General features: G+C 39.8%; 1 protein-coding gene across 1 annotated transcript in view; it reads right to left on the bottom strand.

The window, feature by feature from the left end:
* The window catches only part of COL4A4 (collagen type IV alpha 4 chain), a 133038-nt gene that overhangs the window by 69551 nt on the left and 42542 nt on the right, over positions 1–20945 (bottom strand). Inside the window, exons 4-16 of the mRNA XM_084639793.1 lie at positions 18014–18148; positions 16601–16645; positions 14380–14496; positions 11121–11189; positions 9075–9110; positions 7303–7356; positions 6335–6370; positions 6112–6153; positions 5537–5617; positions 3529–3582; positions 2102–2161; positions 1361–1405; positions 550–603 (exon numbers count right to left, since the gene is read on the bottom strand). Of these exons, the coding sequence (XP_084495919.1) occupies positions 550–603; positions 1361–1405; positions 2102–2161; positions 3529–3582; positions 5537–5617; positions 6112–6153; positions 6335–6370; positions 7303–7356; positions 9075–9110; positions 11121–11189; positions 14380–14496; positions 16601–16645; positions 18014–18148 (828 nt within the window). The remainder of the gene's footprint in view (positions 1–549; positions 604–1360; positions 1406–2101; positions 2162–3528; positions 3583–5536; positions 5618–6111; positions 6154–6334; positions 6371–7302; positions 7357–9074; positions 9111–11120; positions 11190–14379; positions 14497–16600; positions 16646–18013; positions 18149–20945) is intronic.

The raw sequence follows: 20945 nt of genomic DNA, 5'->3' as shown, positions 1-20945 counted from the left end.
AACATATAGTTAAGGTTTATTTGCTGACTGTGAATATTTGTTATTATGTAGTATTTGTACAGTGCCCAAGAGTAGCTAGATCTCTACAGAACACATAAAAAAGACGTGGCCCCAGCCCTGATACTCTTACAAGCTAGTTTTAAAATGACAAAATTGATAGAGAGAGGAAGGGTGAGGATTACAGCAACAAGATCATGTAGTTACTTAGACTCCAAAGTCTATGCAGCATGGACTAACATTTTGTTCTCTGTTTGTAATGTGTCTCGTGCAGTGGAGTCCTGGTCCATGACTGCGGCTTCTAGGTGCTACAATAATACAAATAAATAGTAATACTGATATTAAATTACTCAGGTTAGATATATGTACACCATGATCATTCAATCAAAAGTTGTTTGTAAATCCTTACTGCTGCCTCATTTGTTGTAGAGAACATGGAAAAAGTGAGTTTTAGAGTAATTTGAATGTGGAGACAGGGCTGTGGCTTGACAAGCTAGTACACCTGAAAATGGTCTTTGCTAACCAAAACATAAAGGGCTTCTGCACTTTTACCTTTAGACCAGCATAACCAGCCTGACCATGAACACCAGGAACTCCACTTGCCCCCTGGAACCAATAATAGAAATGTCTCTGTGTATTAATTCAATAGGACTACATGTCATATAGTTAAATGTTTATTAGAAATTAGTTAACATGTCATACCATACAATACTGTATTCTGTTAATAATTATGCATTGTTTCACAGCACTGTATAGCATTTGGTTTTGTAGATGATACATTTTTAAGGGATCTCTCATGTTAAAAGAAAAGATCTTTTAACTGTAACCCAGTTATTTGGGCAGCGCCTGGGGACCCCTGGTGGCAGGACAAGAGCACAAGCTCGTCAACAGTGCATGTTCTTGCCATGAGCAGGGTGCCACAGTGCCCCTTTTCTTGTTCAGGTCTATTAATATACCTACCCGATAGACTACAATGACTCTATGGGTAGATAGTGGATTTAATTCATTAGCCATGTATAAAGGAAAGTAATGTAGGCAAAACAGATACTTGGATGTACAATTCAGGAGTCAGTAATTTGCACAGTAGTTACAATTCATGACTAGTATAACCGTGGTCTTAACTAGATTTGAAGAGTACAGACAGGAAAAGGAGAAAGATTTATGCAAATATAGCTGTGTCCACTCTGTTTTAAATCTGGTATGGTGCATAGATTCAGAACCCAGATTTACAGCAGACTATATTGAACTGCTGTCTCATCAACCAGAAGACCATATAATGTAAAAAGAAAAATGTACCTAAAAGTGAATGGCAACATGCATGAGCTGCCATGCCTGTGTGGTTTGTATTTTTATATCACCTTACCTTTATTCCTGGAAAACCTAGAGATCCACAAGAACCAGGGCTACCCTAATTAAAAGCAAGTAGAATGAAAAGCAAAACAACAGAAGCCAGTCTTACATTATTGCTTATATCTATTTCCAAATTATTTAATTTAAATATTCTTTCTTGCACAAGTTTGTGTGAAAGAACTATGTATTTGCTATAATGTTCCCCAGTATCTAGTTCCTGCAACATCTTTTCAAACATTTTTACTAAGATGAATATGACCTTGAACAATGGATCAAAGTCAAATTAGATTGGCCCCAATTCTAATTTCTACTAAACTGTATCATGAAAAGCCTTGGAAAAGTCTGATGTGAGAAATACTACACATATTAAGGGTACAGTCCTGAAAAAACTTCTGGGGAAGTGCTTTCTACTCTGAGGCAGTCCCATAGAATTCATCAAGGCTGCTCAGAGTAGCCCACGCTTTGTCCAGTAGTAATTATTTACAAGATCAGATTCCAAATTTTTTGTCTTTGCAAGGACATAAAATTCTATTTGAATTTATGTTTGAGTCTGGAACACATGAATAATACCTTGTTTTAGGAACCAAAGTACTCTATGTACAAAGCAACCAAGATTAATTTAAAGCATCTTAAATATATGCTATTCTGAATTATCCTGTTCTGAATTATCCTAACATATTTAAACTAACTCCCTAGTATTTTATAAACTAATTTTGGTGAGTACTTGAAATGGTTTATTCTGAAGTTTCCTTACCTGCATTCCAGGGTCTCCAGGAATACCTTTTTCACCCTTCTCTCCATTTCCAGGTGCACCCTATTATCATTGAAAACACTCTGTTTAAACAGATTACCCAGAGATGACAGTCCTAGAGAGTTTGCAATGCGCGCATGGGCAGAAAAAGTAAAAACATAATTAGCAGTGTTATGGTTAGGGCCAGATATCTTAGATCGACTTTACATTCTATCCACCCCAGTGTCCACTGGCTTTAGTTACCCAGGAGTAGACACACCTGCTCTTCTCCTAACTAAGAATAACCTTTGGGATTTTAAGGTCCCAGCACATTTACTGGTTACAAATAATCAGGAACAAGATTTATTTATAAAATTATTTGCAGGGAGGGACAACACCCAAGAAACAAGTTTTTAAAAATAAGACAAAGAGAAAAATGCAGTTCTTACCCCACACCCCGAAGCCCCAGTTTTGCCTCCCAAACCTACACAGAGTAGTTCCTCTGACTTGCATTTCTATGTGGCAGGAAATGGCCGAAAGAAAAGGTGCTGCCTGGACTCAAAATACTCTGGGATTCATACTCTGGGTCATAATTTACGTCTCAGCAGATATTAACGGTGTGCGCTCTTCTCTCCCTTTCCTGCCTCCAAAAAAGATCCTGGTCCTAACAATTGTCTCTGCTTCCATGAGGCCCTGTGGATTTCCCTTCAGAAAACATGTTAATGCTGTCAAGCCTGCTCTCTGGCTGTTACTGCACAGCAGCGTGGAACTCTTCCTGAGGCAGAACAAATGCTGAAGGAACTATGCTGGGGGCGGGGAGACTAGCAACTTTGCAGTGAGCTGTCCTGAGGACAGTCAGGATCTGTGGAGTTGGGAGGCTTCCTTTCCTATGCAATTCACACCTCTAAAATCCCACGTCATCTGCAAGGATGAACCTGGAGTTTGCTGTTCCTTCTGCTTCCCTGCTTTCTAATTGAAAAAAGACTGATGCCTGCATGAGGCCACATTTGATAGTCAGCTGTAAAAGAGATTGTTGGTGGACAGATTTTTCCAGAAGAGTTTGCAACGTTTATGCTTTCACATCAATTTGTGTGATGATTAAATTCCACAGTATAATGCCATGTTATTTCCTAAGTCATTCACTCACTGAAAAGGTGTTTTTAGTAACATAAAAGGAAACTCTGCCAGCATTATTTAGGAAATCAGAGAAATGATCAAAACACAGAAATTTAGGGCTGAAAGGAACCTTGAGAGGTCATTTAGTCCATCCCCCTACCCTGAGGCAGGTCCAAGTAAACCTAGACCATCCCTGACAGGCATTTGTCTAATCTGTTCTTTAAAACCTCCAATGACGGGGATTCTGCAACCTCCCTTGGTAATCTATTACAGTACTTAAATATCCTTATTGCTAGAAGGAAACGGAACAATGCATAACAAAATACGTTACTTACTTTGGGCCCATGTGATCCTTTGGGTCCTACCAACCCAGGCATTCCTTTTACACCCTAAATATAAATATGTAGAATTTTTTCATCTTAGCATGCAAAATATATTTAAGTCTTGTATAACTCTGAAGTTTTGTTCTGCCCTGAAAAGTGTCAGTAAATATGGCACCTTGTTACTCATTCAGACTGTAACCTGTGCATGTGTAGAGTCCAAAAAGCTTGTCATTAGAAAGCAAATTTTTGCCCTGAGTCAGTTGCACAGCTGTAACTGAGGACAAAATTACTGTGGGTGATGCGCAGCAGGAAAGATCCCAGCTTGACTCATTTCCCAGATTGAGTCTGCAGACCTGGAATGGACCCTTACAATATATGTTAATGGTCCCTTACAATGTGTGCTGCAGACTTGATTGGTCCCTTACAATATGTGCTAACTACTTATTCTAAGTATCAGGAGGTAGCTGTGTTTGTACTCGTTGTTGTTTTTGTGGATAACGACTATCTCTTCCACCTGCACTTCACTGTGAGGCTAGGAGTTCCTTTCCCAAACCTGAAGAAGAGCTGTGTATAGCTTGAAAGTTTGTCTCTCTCACCAACAGAGGTTGGTCCAATAAAAGATATTACCTCACCCACTTTGTCTCTGCTGAGCTGGCCGTTAGCAAAAATTATCTTTTCATTTGTATATAATGTTAATTAGATCTGAAAATCACTGAGATTCCAATATAGGACTCCACAATACAATTTTTACAATTGTTTTTTAGACCAGAGGTTCATTTTAAATGTTTAGGATCTACAGCAAAGGACAGTCCATGACTCTGTAGAGTATATTGCTAGGATTATTCTCAGAGGGGTAGCCACGTTAGTCTGGATCTGTAAAAGCAGCAAAGAGTCCTGTGGCACCTTATAGACTAACAGACGTATTGGAGCATAAGCTTTCGTGGGTGAATACCCACTTAGTCATAAGCATGTCATCCGACGAAGTGGGTATTCACCCACGAAAGCTTATGCTCCAATATGTCTGTTAGTCTATAAGGTGCCACAGGACTCTTTGCCGCTAGGATTATTCTATCCATTTTGACTACCTGGAGTGCTACAACTCTAGCCAAAGCACACCTGTCATAGAGAAATTACTCTAAATACCATGATTTCATTTTCAAAATAGACACTGGGACCACACTTATTTTTCATAAGTAATACATCAAGGTTGGCTGCCTGACAGTTTGACCTGTCTTCAGTAGAGCCTGAAACTTGCTGAAAAAATCTAATTCATCTTTCCATTAAGATAAACTAAATACAAATGTCTAAGGAAATGAATGAAACTGTGAGATGGATAGGGAAAGAAATTCAGTGCCAGAGATAATAAGGTTATGTCTACACTGGCAATTGAACGACAAAACTTTTATCTTTCAGAGGTGTTAAAAACCCCTCCCCGCCGAAAGACACAAGTTTTGCCGTGACAAGCGCCAGTGTGAACAGCGCATTGTCGGCAGGTGTGCTCTCCTGCCAACAAAGCTGCTGCTACTTGTTGGGGTAGAAGTTTTTTGTCAGCAGGAGAGCTGACAAACAGTGGCTACACTGCACGACTTTTAGCGGCACGGCTGTGGCAACACAGCCACGTCACTAAAACCTGTATAGTGCAGACATAACCTCAGTCTTGACAGACTCTTAGTGAGTTTTTGCTAATGTGTGTAAATTCAGCCCGGCACTCAGGCAGTTTGTCAATGGTGCAGAGTGGGGAAAAAGGACAAAGGCGAATGGTATTTCCTTTTACCCTCCTGCTCTGGCACAGAGGCACCTCATGGAGGGAATAGGTGGGCTGCAGCAGTAACATGATGGCTGGCCTGGCCTCTGTCTGCCAGTACAATACTGGATAACAGCATTTCTATTGATGATGGTGGTATATTACTCAATAAAATAAATGTCCTTTATATATAATCTGTGCAAAAATGCATCATGGGATAGCACTTATAGTAAACTGAGTACAGTAATGTTTAAAAATAGACTTTAATTTGCAAACCTTTTCTCCTTTAACCAGGAAAAAATCAGGCGGCCCAACCAACAATGGCTGTCCTGGAGATCCGGGAGGTCCAACATCACCCTGTGAAAGCCAGAGAAGCAGTAAAAATGAACATCTGGTTCAACACACTGGCTCTGCAAGGCTTCAGAACATTGAAATCTCCTACTTACAACACTAACATCTCTACTATCATTGAACAGCTTCTGCTGATCTGTGGGTACAAAGAGCTCTGCAGAGGCCTGTCAACCATCCGGCACTCTTTCAATCAAAGGAAGGTAATGCTCCCTATATCCGTTACAGGAGTATATAGGATACTGTACTATACCATGGTACTTGCAGTGCCAATGAAGTCAGTGGGACTTCAAGCAGGTGTCACAGTCTGCCTACATGGATCTCTGTGCAGGATCAGGGCAGGGCTGGAGGGATTGTTTCATAAGTAAAACTATATGAACATCTGTAACTAACCATAGTAACTGTATACTAAGTAAAGCTATAAGGACTATGTATTTTCCTAGGCATATATACATTTAATTCTACATCCAGGCCACCTTTAATACCACTAACTGTTTGCTTACCAGCTCCCCCTTTTGTCCATCCACTCCAGTACCTGGATTGCCCTAATGAAAAAGATCAAAACTAGCGATGGTGAGTAAAAATAATCACAAAAATGCTTGCAAAATAATTTAACAATTAAAGTTTTTGAAACTTTGCTAACAGAAATAGTCAAATGCTTTAAATATCAGCATAAATATATATTTCACTGAAACTGTACCAACCCCATGGAAAGCAGAAACTAACCTGTTCACCTTGCAAACCAGGAAGGCCCGGAGCTCCCTTTAAAAAAGAGAGTCAAATAACTTAATATTCTGACTTGAAAGCAAAGCTTTTCACTGAGCATGAGCCAGAGCTGCAACTCTTTATTGGGAGCACCTGGAGGCAAAATTTCTCTCAGAGCTCACCTGAGGTGCACAGGCTGTGTGCCTATTGCCTCACCTCCCCATTGAATTGGGTTTTTAGATGGGGTAAGATCCAAGTTACCCGGGAAAGAATTTTCTGTAGTATCTGGCTGATGAATCTTGCCCATATGCTCAGGGTTTAACTGATCGCCATATTTGGGGTCGGGAAGGAATTTTCCTCCAGGGCAGATTGGAAGGCCCTGGAGGTTTTTCGCCTTCCTCTGTAGCATGGGGCACGGGTCACTTGCTGGAGGATTCTCTGCTCCTTGAGGTCTTCAAACTACAATTTGAGGACTTCAATAGCACAGATATAGGTGTGAGGTCTTTTTTAGGAGTGGTGGGTGAAATTCTGTGGCCTGCATTGTGCAGGAGGTCAGACTAGATGATCATAATGGTCCCTTCTGACCTAAATATCTATGAATCTATAAATTGTGCAATCCCTCCCTGGCTCCACTTGTCTACCCTTAGTGGAGTGGAGCTCTGGCTCCATATCTTCCCTGACTCCTTCAGGGCTTTGTTTGCAGGGAAGGAGTTGGGAGAGAGCATTAGCAGCACTTTTCTGTGCCCAAGGACTGGAATTCTGTGTGGACCTTACATGTGTGTGTGCACAAGCTTGTGGAAGGGTCCTTGTACTCTCATTCCCCCACTGCAGACCTGTGTAAGGGCCAGGCAGAATCAGGCACTTTAATTAACTGCCTTATAGCAAATGTCTAGGCTTGAATTTACAGTGGGGCTGAACTTTTTAGATGAGTGAACAAGCATTTATATATAATGTCAAAATGCAGTATTATAGAACAGTGCCAGTCTTACCTGCAAGCCTGGTTGACCTGGCAATCCATGTGGGCCCCTTAGTCCCCTAGCGCCCTGAAAAAGAGGAGAAAAGATGTATTTGTTTGTGAAAACACTAGCATCTTAATTTCTTCCTCGCACAGAATTGCTCAACATGTCACATAGTGGCTCCAAACTCTCATTAAGCTCCTAATTGCCTATATCACTTGGACTCCATCTACGGCCCATTGGCACTATTCCAGTCATATACAACTGGCAGCGTCTTTATTCCCATTTGACTGATGTTCTAGAACAATTCCTAGGTCATGCAGTATAGACGCTATGTATATGGTTATGTATAGTAGTATATAGTACATTATATATACTATAACTATTAGACAGTTATACTAGTATAGACTATTGTTGTTTGCGGTGGTCTTGTAGCCGTGTTGATCCCAAGATATCAGAAAGACAAGGTGGGTGAGGTAATATCTTTTATTGGACCAACATCTGTTGGTGAGAAAGACAATCTTTCAAGCTACACAGAGGTCTTCTTCAGGTCTGGGAAAGGTGGTAAGAGTGTCACAGCTAAATACAAGGTGGAATAGATTCACAAAATGATCACTCCTTATCTGACCTCTCAGTCCTCATCCTCAAAGGAAACTTGCATAACACTTTCAAAAGATGAGTTTGGGAGCTTAAATTCATAACTTTGCTAGACAGTAAAAAAAAAAGTCTTAACAAAGACAATGGATTGATGGATTATTACAACAATCTATATCCCAGTAACCCCTCTTTTTTGCCAAATGACTGCAGAGATATTAACGGACCATTTCACGTTTAATGATCTCTTACAAAATGTGTTTATTTATGCTCAACAATCTGTTCCACCTCGTATTTAGCTGTGACACTCTGACTACCTTTCCCAGACTTGAAGAAGAGCTCTGTGTAGCTCGAAAGCTTGTCTCTCTCACCAGCAAAAGTTGGTCCAGTAAAAGGTATTACCTCATCCAGTACACACTAGTCTCTCTAGTATACACTAGTCATGTATATAAATAATAGCATGTTGAAAAGAATTAAGCTCAGGTTACCAAAACACTGGAGATGCTATAGCCCTTGGGATATAAAAAAGAGGGTCCCTGAGCTATAGGGAGGAGGACTGCTTAACAAAAAAATAGAAAATATTTCATTTGGGATTTTATTTTTATGGCCAAATTCCAAGGCACTCGGTGCACTCTGGGAAGACCCAGCAGCCCCACACAGTGAGGATCTGCCCCCATCCACTGCTTGCTTGTCACAGAGATTTCCGGGGGCTTGTGAATGTGATGGGGCATCAGTTGGTCAGTACTCTGCAAATCCACTGGACCAAAACCACATGCAATGTGGGAAGCACGGGCAATGTCTGCTTCAGTTCCTCACGGCCAGTGATGGTGAATCTGACCTGGCTATGTTGGCTTGCTCATCTATTCTTGTGACTTTTGTCCTCTTGCACCTAGTATCGTGTGCTCCAACAGTGAAGCAACCTAGCACCCTCCAATCACATCAGCTTGAGCCTCACTCATGATACACTCTGTCATCTTCTGCTTTTCCTACACTATCTTTAATCTCTCGTGTATGGGTGGTAATAGTGAAGGCAAATCAGGTTAAAAGCTGTTGGTCTTTCTCTCTCCTACTATCATTCACTACTACATTTTCAATGAGACCATTCATAAGTAAGGATTACTCACTTTTAATACATGGCAGTAATGTACTCATGCTCTAGTATGTTGTTCAAAACGATCAAGCATATATGTGAGCAGCAGAAAGATACTTACAGGTGTGCCAGGGGGGCCTGGTTCACCTCTTGGTCCCTGGAATGAAAAATATTTTTCTAAATAAAGGATCACACTTTCACTTTACCACAGAATTATGAGCCAACACGTGATTTTCCATCATATAGAAATAATCATATAAATGACATCAAGCTTTGGGTTTAAAGAACTTGATATCACAACATTTAAATATATAATGTAACTACCGACATACATTTAAATATTTTGCAGAGAATTTTTCTAATAAATTTTATAATGTTATCTACATACTAAAGCTTTTAGTATTTTAAAGGAAGACTGGCTTCCTCAAGCCCAAATTTTCTTTTTGATATCAAAGTTAAGACACAGTGATGAATAGTGACAACACAATAATTTCCAGGGCAATAGACTAGTGTCATTTGTACAGGATTATGATGTCAGTACTGGATCAACCAAAAGGAATGAGGGAACATTAAGGGAGAAAGCCTTTATGAAAACACAAAAATGTCCAATAATAAAGAAAATACATAAAAACAATAACTGACTTCAGATACAGATGCACCTATGAGTCTCTAAAACAGGGAACAGCTCATAGGAGAGTAGCTGAAGTCATGTATTTGATTATACTTTTGTTGATTTGATTTTACTTTAAATCATAAAAATACTCCCAAACTGCATGCATGAAAAATGAATTAGTGATAAAGCATGGGAGCTCCAGCACTTCGCTCAACAGTTTCACTGTACTGTATTCAAGTTAGCAAAATCGCCTACATTTAAACATAGGGTTAAGTAAAGTTTTTACTATTAGTCTAACTCCAGATGAATTGAAGATTAAATGCAAAAGATAATGAGCCACAGCCTGCATTCTGGTGTACCGCTGTGTGAGAGAATGGAAGAGAGAAGGAAACATTCTTCCTATCTTCAAGCAACAGGGCAACATCCCTCCAGAGAGTGAGTCCACCAAGATATGTGCATGACTACCATAGCAGAGCACTCGCTATGTGTCTGCTCTGTTCCACTGAATTCAATGGGAGTTTTGTCCTGGTTGTAGGGCAGTGATGGATTAGTTTAGACATCTTGAGATATAAAGGTCTGGATCTTCAACTGGTATAAACCAGCGTAGCTCCACTGACGTTAGTGGAACTATATTTACACCAGTTAAGGATACGCTCATAAGTTTGTTTTTCCTTTTAAAGCATCGTTAAAATTTTGCATTATCATGATGTGGCCAATCCCAGTACCTTACTGCTTTGCTTATCAGTATCCTACCGGTTTGCTGTTCCCCTTTCCGTGAACCTCCATCTCTCTCTCTCTCTCTCTCTCTCTCTCCCCTCTGTCTTTTACATCCCAATCCTGCAAAGGCGAGTAAAGTTACTTTGTGCATAAGTGTTTCCAGGATGGGAGCCACAGTATAACCTCTTTTGTGGCAGAGTCCATGCCTTCCTTTATGTTTGAAAAGGACCTAATACATTGTAGGCACTGTTAGAAACAATGATAATGATATCCCCAAGTAGATGTGGTGTGCAGGAAGCAGATGCGTATTAAACCAAACCTGCAATCAGCAGCAAGCACTAACTGGAAGCAATTAGGAAGCACAAAGGCATCTTACTGAGAGAAGCAGCTACAAAGCCTTCATCCATGTGTTATGTGAACTCACTATGCCAATTGTGTTACCCATCAGCCCCAAAATTCAACAAGTGTTTGGCTTTAGGTCCATATTGTCCTCTATTGTCCATGGCAATTTGAAGTTCTGTGTCCCACAGCAACCCTAATTCCGCTTCTTTTGTACATTTGTAGAATCTTCCATTACTGAACACAATGGTAATTTTAATGCCTGTCTATATGTTCCTAGAGACTTTGGGGGCAATGTATAGCTGTTGTGGGAATTTCCTGCCTTTAGGGCAATTAATATCTCAATCTGTATACTGCAGTTAACATATTTGCATTTAATTTCTGTTTTAAAAAGAGATAAATTAGCTTTTATTAAACAATTTGAAGTTATTAGAATACTTACATTTGCTATACATGTCTTCCTACATTTTATGATTATTTCCACAATAATATACTTACTGGAGCACCTCTAATGAAATCTGAAATATATGCAGAGTTTCCTTTTTCTCCTTTTTGCCCAAGAACACCCTGAAAAATCAGTCAGTAATTAAAAATTATATTATGTTCTGTAATAACATTATGATCTGTCCTCTGATACTCTTAAGTTACTGTACAGTTTCAGTGATAACTTCTCAGTTTTGACGGCATTAATACTCTCTATACCTCCCAGCCATATTTAATTTCAGTGGACACAGTGGCTACTGGCATGTAAGTTCTTTACCTTTCCTAAAAATTCAAACCAGGGGTTTGGGGTGCAGGAGTGGCTAGGGGGGCTCAGGGCTGGGGCAGGGGGTTGGGGTGTGGGAGGGGGTCATGGCTCTGGGCTGGGCGTGCAGGCTCTGTGGTGCGGCTGGGGATGAGGAGTTTGGGTGCAGAAAGGGCTCCAGGTTTGCAATGGGGGGGACTCAGGGCTGGGAGGACAGGCTCTGGGGTGTGGCCGCAGATGAGCAGTTTGGGGTGCAGGAAGGGGTTCTGGGTTTGGAGGGGGACTCAGGGCTAAGGCAAGGAATTGGGGCACTCCCCGTCAGCGGTGCAGCCGGAGTGCAGAGGCAGGCTTCCCGCCTGTCCTGGCACCGAGGACTGTGTTGCGTTCCTGAAACAGCCAGCAGCAGATCAGGCTCCTAGACAGAGGTGCACAAGCAGCTCTGCGTGACTCTCGCCTGCAGGCAATGCCCCTCCTGCCCCCAGCTCTCATTGGCCGGGTGATGCTTGCAGCGTGGGGTAACATGCGGAGCCCTGTGGCTCCCCTGCCTGGAAGCCAGACCCGCTGCTGGCCGCTTCCGGGGTGCAGAGCGGTGTCGGAACAGCTCGGCACTAGCCTGCCTTAGCTGGGCAGCACCGCCTACGGGACTTTTAATGTCCCAGTCGGCAGTGCTGACCAGAGCGACCCAGTGCCTGACATGCCGCGACAACCTGAACTTTGAAAAATGCTGCTGTAGCAGAATGGACCTGTCAGACAGAGGCTTTTCTGCAACTGTCCCAATGAAAGCTATATTTACCTCTGCCTTATTTACACTTATGTCTCTAAACAAATTTTGAGTTTGATTTCTTTGTACAACAAAATATTTTTATTAAATGAATCTTGTCACCTTTTCAGCTACTTAAGCTAGGATTTTATGTTGTCAACCCTTCCTTTAATTTTTCCAACCATTTATTTGTGATTTAAAGGGACAATAATAGGTATATATTTAATAAAAGTGTAATTAACATGTATTTAATTAATATAGGAAATTATACAGGAAAATGACGTAAACAGGAAGTATCAGGGGAATTAACAGCCCATTGTGATACTGGTAGTAGGTAATCAAGTTGGTATTTGGCGCAATAAATCAGTTAGTAAATTGGAGTCAAACTATATATAGAGCTTGATGTGGCATTATTATACTCAAGTAGATAATTAAGATATTTGCTCTGACTTTGTCATGTTTTCCTAGAAAGCCCAATTTCTTGGTGTTGGTATTTTAGTTTGGATCCAAGGCTGCGTGTCTGTTCTTTTATGTTTTTATATGCTGGGAGTGATAGGTCTGCAAAGGCTCAGATTTCCTTGAACCAGCTAGATTCAGGCTATAATTTTGTTCCATGTCTCACTTTTTCTTTTATTTCATCCCTCTACTTCTTGTAGGTGAGAGTCTAGTCCGTGAGCCAAAGTACAGTCAGAGATTTCCTAGCAGCTACCGTTACCATGTTGAACAGAAGTTATTCTATTGTTCTGAAAGATGTAGTGGGTTAGATTTTTATCAAATTGTGAGCTGATGGCATTTTGCATCCTATTAAAACTACACCACTAGAAATGTAGGGAGGGTTAATTATTGTATTTGGATCATATTTTATTCCTCTGCCTTATCCTTCGGCTTGTATATTGCTTGTTTTCTTAGGCCTGGATTCAGCAAGGAACTTAAGTACATGCCTAATTTTAAGCATCTGAATAGTTTCACTGGCTTCAATAGGACTGCTCACATGCTTAAAGTTAGGCCATGTGCATTAGTAACTTGCTGAGTCAGGGCCTCAGGCTATTCGTGTAAGCAGTACTAGCCATGTCGTGGGGCAGTCCTGGATTACAAACAATAATAAGGCCATAGCGTAATTTTCAGAAAATGGCGCTAACAGCACAGTACTAACTTTGACACAATCAGTTTGTTACATCTTCCCGCAGATGACCTTTCTATTAAACTAAGGCTCAAATACAGCAAACAGGGTGACCTCTAATGTCCTTCAAGTAGTTTAATGCTTACATACGGTGATCAACCAAGTACCTTCAGTTAAATGTGTTAGACTTTAGCATAACATCCAGTAGTTTAATGCTTACATACGGTGATCAACCAAGTACCTTCAGTTAAATGTGTTAGACTTTAGCATAACATCCAGAACTGTTTATTGTTTAGTTTAGAAAATTTAGAGCAGCCCTTAACCTAATGACCTGGTAGCCATACCATATTTTTGCAAAAGGTCAAACACTGTGGGTCAGATCCTTGGCTGGCGTAAATCAGCATAGTTCCATTGCAGTCACTGGAGCTATACCAGTTTCCACCAACTGAGGATCTGGTTCTGAGTTATTAATCTCCTTTAGCCAATATTAAAATATTGGACCAATTTTAATTCAGACACACTTTCTGTTTTCAGAGGGAAAAGCTAACAATCTGAGAGGTAATTTTAAATATTTCAGTTTTATAAAATATACCTCGGGGCCAGCCTGTGGCTGGCTATTACATGGGAGCACAAGGTGCTTGTGTGCATCTCAAGGTATGTCTACACGGCATGCTTCTTTCAGCGGCATATGGAGTACATATCAGTGCAGTCCCCCTAGCATGGGTATAAACGGTAGTGTAGCCGGTGAGGCATAGCTTAGGCAAGTAGAGAAAAGGCACACTTGAAGGGTGTGGGTATATACGCAAGTATGTTTCCTACACAGCTCTCTGAGCTTGAAGGAGTTCTTGTGTGATCAAGTACTGCAGAACTTCAGTTTAAGGGTTAGCAAACTTAATTTCATCTTTAACCTAACACCAGATCCTGCAAGGTGCTGAACACCCTCCACTTCGCTGAAGCTAACAGGAGGAGTGGGAAGCCCAGTCAGCACCTCATAAAAGGTGCGGTGTAGAAGATGGCCGAGTCAGGACATGAGCTCAGGTACCCAGAGTCATAAGCCTAATGCCCCTTTAATTTTGAAAGGTGTTAACATGGAGAGAAAGTTTAAATAGATATAATAAAGCTCATAACTTACAAATGAGCCTCTTGGTCCAATACACCCTCTCTCTCCTAGAAATCCAGGATCTCCTCTTGAACCATTGCAGCCATCCAAGCCAGGTTTGCCCCTGGACCCTTCAACTCCAGGATATCCCTAGTGAGGGTTTAATTACATGTAAAGATGGCATGGTTATTTAGGTTCAGGTTTTGTCTAAACACCACAGTGACACTGGTAACCCAGAATTGGGACAGAGGATCACCCACATATCTCGCTTCTACACTCTTTACACTGGAAAAGCCTCCCACTGAGATCTATGAGAATTTTCCTTACACCTAGCAATAGGCTCAAAGGGGCTATAATCTGAAACTAGAGTTTTTGGTCTGATACCTCTTACATTCCCTTCTTTAATGCACAGTAGCTCTGCTGGATGAGTCAGAGAATTAGGCTGGATGCTGCTTTCATTAGAATCAATAACAAAAGTTTTTCTTCACTGGAAGCAAAATCAAGCTCTCCGAGAGTAAATTCCTTCTGGAAGCAATAAAGAGCTATTATATTTGGAGAAACATGCAAAGGTTTTATTCCTTGTGAATGACCTACACTAAGGTCATCCCAAACTAGCTAGGCCCTTTTTTACTGTTAGGGTGCAATTCAAGAAAATAGGGCACAACTTGAGTCAAACATACTGTGAGCTCAGGAAAATCCACACACAAACTGTGGGATGGAGGAACTGATTTTCCAACCCCCGATGCACTGACCATTCACTATTATAGGAATGGGAGAGTAGTGGACAGTGAGGTTGGTTGGGAATTTTCCATCAGAATAATTTTCCAACTGAAAATGCCTTTTGGGCAAAATTAAAAATTGTCAAATGAAAATGTCAGTTTTGCCAAAAAAAAGTTAGGTTTTCCATTGCAAAAACTGAAATGACTACTCCTCGGCAGCCAACCTGGAAGATTGTTGTCTGGAAGAAGAACCTTCCAAGCGGGAAGCTGGCAAATAAAAAAAATCCCATTTTAGTGCTTCTGAAACAATAATTTTTAAAAAATCCCTTCCTGTGAAAAATTTTGCATCCTTGTCTTTTCGTCCTGATTCAGGATAATTTTTTTTCCCAAACATGCAATTTTTCATGGAAAGGGATTTCTATTTTCCAGACAACTCTAGCAGACACAACCCTGTTGTCTTCTCTATGATAGATTTTGATCTTACGGAGTCATGTCTTTTACAGCTCCTCTAGAAACAATCCCAACTACATGGACAGATATGGAGAGCAAACACAGAGCACAAATGGATCAGAGATCCCCTCCACAGGATTTCTGCTTCCTGGCCTACATGAACATCCAAAGTGCACTATTTCCACTTTTGTAGTCATAAAGGCCCTCCCAGGATTTAACTCTAATAAAAAATCATTTTCAAAATATTGATTTAATAGAGCATCCTGTCCTTTCACTTCCATTTATATATGACACCTTGTACTCAAAGCTGTATTTCTGTCTACCTTAATACTGAGGTATCCAGATCTATAGTTCCTATTCAGAAGATCTCCCACTGAATCATAGAATATCAGGGTTGGAAGGGACCTCAGGAGGTCACATAGTCCAACCCCCTCCTCAAAGCAGGACCAATCCCCAATTTTTTCCCCCAGATCCCTAAATGGCCCCCTCAAGGATTGAACTCACAACCCTGGGTTTAGCAGGCCAATTCTCAAATCATTGAGCTATCCCTCCCCGAGTTGGTTTCAATGGGATTTTTATTTGAGTAAGGACTGCTGCACAGCGCTCAAAATGTTTCAACAGAAAAAGATACTTTGGGATCCTTTTAGCTATTTTAAGAATATTCAGAAGCTGTGTGGTCTACTTTAGAGACTAGAGTCAGAAACTACTTGTTTTTAATCCTGGCATTGGCATTTCCATGCTGCATGGATTTGAGCAAGTCTCAGTTAACCTCTCTATCTCCAATCCCCCCCTCTGTAAAATGGTAATAATATTTACTTAACTCAAAGAGGTGTTAATGGATTTAATTAGTTGGTTTGTACTGTCTTTTGGAAAACATGTAAAGTGTGAAGTATTATCAATACTAAATGTCATAATGGTTTACTTTGTTTTTCACACATGTACAACATATGCAGCTCTCCAGGTGATATAGTAACGAAGGGTATAAAACTAACCATATCTGATTATTTAGGTAACCTGTTAAAATAGTTCCCTATGGGTTCAGACGAACTGTAATCTTTATAACACAATATTGGCAGTGTACTTACAGGCACACCATCTAAACCAGGAAATCCTGGGACTCCTGTTGGGCCCTAAAAAAATAAATCACTTTTACAATTTTGTTCTTTGAGAACACTTTGAAACTGAGGACAACATGAGGATGTAGTGCTGTAAAATTAGGTCAAAAACTATCAGGAAATAAAGTCACATTTGAATCATGAATTTAAGACCTCCCTACAGGATAAACGGCTATATAAGATGTCTGCAGTGTTGCTGTAGCTGTGTTGATACCAGAATATTAGAGAAACAAGATGGGTGAGGTAATATCTTTTATTCGACCAACTTTTGCTGGTGAAAGAGACAAGCTTTTGAGCTACACAGAGCTCTTCTTCAGGTCTGGGAAAGATATTCAGAGTGTCACAGCTAAATACAAGGTGGAACAGATTGTTTAGCATAAATAGTTAACACATATTGTAAGAGACCATTCAAGGCCAAGTGGCCAGTTATGGTAAAACACCTTGTATTTAGCTGTGATACTCTGACTACCTTTCCCAGACCTGAAAATGAGCTCTGTGTAGCTTGAAAACTTGTCTCTCTCACCAATAGAAATTGGTCCAATAAAAGATATACCTCACCCACTTTGTATCTCTGATATAAAGTGGACAGACTCCACCTGAGGTTATCTAGCTAGTGTATCTTGAACAATGATCAATGATAGCTATGAATGCCACAAATGGTACTGGGGGACAATATTAAATTCTTGGGGCCAACTTCATCCATTAAAGCACAAGGGATTACTCAAAAAATGAATTTAGCCATAATGTGTAAAATAATAGCATGTGTCATATTAGAGGCTGGCTTCTGCTCCCACTTATATCAATGGCACAACTTTTCTTGACTCCAGAGGAGGATCAAGCCCTATATTTTAGTGGAGTTGTACAAAAGAAGCTAAATTCTGATCTCACTGACACTGGTGTCAATGGAATTAGACAAGTGAAAGCCAGGGTAAAGGTTCAAGGATTGTAGAACTATGTAAAACCAAAGGCTGAATTATAATAAAAGGCACCATTTATGATTCCATTACCCACCATAACCAAAGGTGGCAAAGTTATGCCTATTGTATAGTACTATTTTAAAGTTCTATTCTTCCCGTATTCTGCACGTAACCACCTTGATACTAATGTGAGTGAGGTGGGACATATCAAATGGACACTTAGACCCCTGAATTTTAACTTTTTACTGCCAACTTCAATTTAATAACTTGGGGCAAAATTCTGCAGTTCTTTCTCAGGCAGCTCTACAACTGATTTCAGTGGAAGTTTTGCATGAGTAAGAACAGGAGATGTCCATGTAATTTTAACGTTCAGTAAAGGCTTTTATTGTTCTTGATTTGTTTCATTTTGCAATATTCACCGTTATATTTTACATACTAAAAAAGACCTTCCCATGGCATTTCCTACCTTATCACCCTTTTCTCCAGCGGGCCCAGGCAGCCCATTCTCACCTCTCTCTCCTTTCTCTCCTTGCAAACCATCTGGCCCTGTACATCCCAAAGATCCAATTGGACCTTGAGCACCTAAGTGACCAGGCTGACCCTGAAAGAAACAGAAGAAATAATTCAGAGGTAGTTCAGTAAATAAATATACTTAACCTCCCTCTGGCTGCTGTTGATGGTGTGGAGAACACTATAAGTAAAACAAAGTTTGAAATATTTATAAATTGTATGTTTAGTAATATAATGACCAAGATTTCACACAGTCACTTTGAAAAATATTTTGGTAGTGACTTTACTTTTATGTTGTTGTGGTTACTGTCTATTGATATTGCAGTCGAATACTACACTTTTGGAATGTTTGTGCTTTGAATAAAATGTAAAAGATGCTAAAGTCCTATCAGATTTAAGCTCCTACATCACTTGGCCACTTCTGAAAATTTTACCTGTCAATCTGAATCTTTTTATAATGACTAATTTAAAAAAAAAGAATCCAGGTTCCAACAGAGTACCCTTTAAATAGAATGGTTGGGATTTTTTTAAAGAGTATATCTGTTCATCTTACCTGCTGATGTTTCAGTGAGGGAGAAACTACCTATTTGGCGAAATCAGTAAAATAGCAATACACAAAGTGCTGCCATGTGCACAAAATAAACAAACTGAAAAATATTAAGAACTGGTTTGCTAAATTCTTTCCCCCATAGTCATTCTAGGTGTTACTAGCAAGTACAACATTATTAGAGGAAAAAGTGATTGGCCAGCTGACAGTCTCCCTTTAACTTAAGGTTCTCTTTGCTGTTCTGAAGTTGGTTTAGACATTAGTGTCACAGTAGTAACTTCATAATTAACACTGAAAGACTTTCAGTTCTAAGTCATTCTTTTTACCAGGGTGGATTTGATTTAAATCACGAATCAGGAAGACTCAATTTAATCATGGATGTCTACATAAATGTGCATTCTTGTTGGTTGTTATAACCTTAATACATATTCTTCACAACTCAGAGATAGATGTAGGTTTCATTTTTTAGAAGGTACACACTATCCATTTTTAAGTGATTTATCTTTTCAGATTAGTTTTACAATATCAGAAAATGAATGATTGTTTGGTTATTTCATTTACCAAAGGTAATTGAAGCAGATATCTATGAAGTCTTTGGGAGGTGAACTATCTCCAATTCAACAGGTTAATCATTAATATGTGGAGGATTTTCTTGCCGTGCTGTATTAGGAGGAGAACATCACCAGACAGACATTTAAATTGTTTTATTTAACTAAAACAACAACGTTATGTATTCTGGATTTTTTTTCTTCAACAGCAAACATATAATATTTTAACAAAACAAGCATATGAATTTTTTAATTTAGTTAAACATTCACGTTTTTTTAAAATCAGGTTTGTTTTTGTTAAAATTGTTTTAAACTAAAATACGTAAATGAAATATTTTTTTTAAAAAAATTAAATCGACTATGTCAGCCAGGTCAACATGAGAAACTTAAAATGTTGTCTTCCCCTTCATTTTCCTGTTTGTTCATAATCTGGAAAAGAAAAACAAGCTTTCCTGCTTTTTCAGGTCCCAAATGATTTCTCAATTTGGAATGAATTAGTCCAAAGGAAGAAAATAGTCTTTCTCCACCAGCAGAAGAAGCTACTGCTGTTAAAAGTGAGATTATCACTTCAACGGTCTCTGAATCCAAGTGCTTTAATGACTTCCACCAGTCCACTGGTGTGACTTTCTTTAAAACATCGTCACCAAACATATATTTCCTGAATCATTCTTATTCCCAAACTGGATCTCTTTTATGGCCTGCTGCCATTATAGGTTTTCCCTTCTAGTGAGAGAATGGTATGGTAGATCTCAAATCAATGAAGGCTACACTCAGAAAGACCTCAAGACTTCTGGAATATGCTGCTCAAACAGTTTCACTTTTGTTTCTAGTGCCTGTCCCTCCCTTCTCACATTTATCTCCAGACTTCTTCTCCTTATCCAGATCTATTTGAAACTTTGCACTTTTAGAGAGAGGTAAGGGATTGACTCTGTGTACACAAATTTGCAGAGAGACAATAGAGTTGAGGTCTATTATTTCTCACCTCTATATATTTATTTAAAAACATTTTCTCTGTTAACAAGCATGTTATCTCTGGAGACACAAATCCACCGTTTGAGAACTGCAAAACTAAGCATCTCTGATGGTATCTTCTAGACTGAGCCCTGAGTCCCATTGGCTGGATAGAAAGATTAACCTAAATAATCTATACAGAAGCCCCTGGAGCCCCATAAAATTGGGTCCCTAATCCATGAACTATTGGAACTCATTTACAAAACTTTTCTTAAATATTACATGAATATATTGTCTCATACTATACAATTAGAATTTATAATCCTTATTCCATGATGAGATATCTTTGAGCTATAATGTATCTTAATTAAAACTATCTTTAGATAGGGTTTTTCCTCAAAAAGGATTTTATCAAAAAAAATTCCATTTAAATAAAAAAAAAAATCTGATATATATATATATATACATAGTGACAAAGTTCCTGCTCCACCTTGGTGGGTCTTGAGCTTATTGGAGGATTTGCTCGCCTTGGAGCTTCATGGCAGCCCTCAGCTTGGCCGTTTTTCTGAACCCACAGTCCAGGTCGACTCCTGTGTCTGACCAGGAGTTGGGAGAATTTGGGGGGAACCCGGGCCCGCCCTTTACTCTGGGTTCCAGCCCAAGGCCCTGTGGAATGCAGCTGTCTAGAGTGCCTCCTGGAAGAGCTGTGCAACAGCTACAACTCCCTGGGCTACTTCCCCATGGCCTCCTCCTAACACCTTCTTTATCCTCGCCATAGGACCTTGCTCCTGGTGTCTGAGAATGGTTGTACTCCTCAATCCTCTAACAGTCCGCATTCTCAC

Source organism: Lepidochelys olivacea (assembly GCF_965140295.1).
Source record: "Lepidochelys olivacea isolate rLepOli2 genome assembly, chromosome: 9".
Classification (NCBI taxonomy): Eukaryota; Metazoa; Chordata; order Testudines; family Cheloniidae; genus Lepidochelys; species Lepidochelys olivacea.
This window is presented reverse-complemented; position numbering and strand designations above follow the sequence as displayed.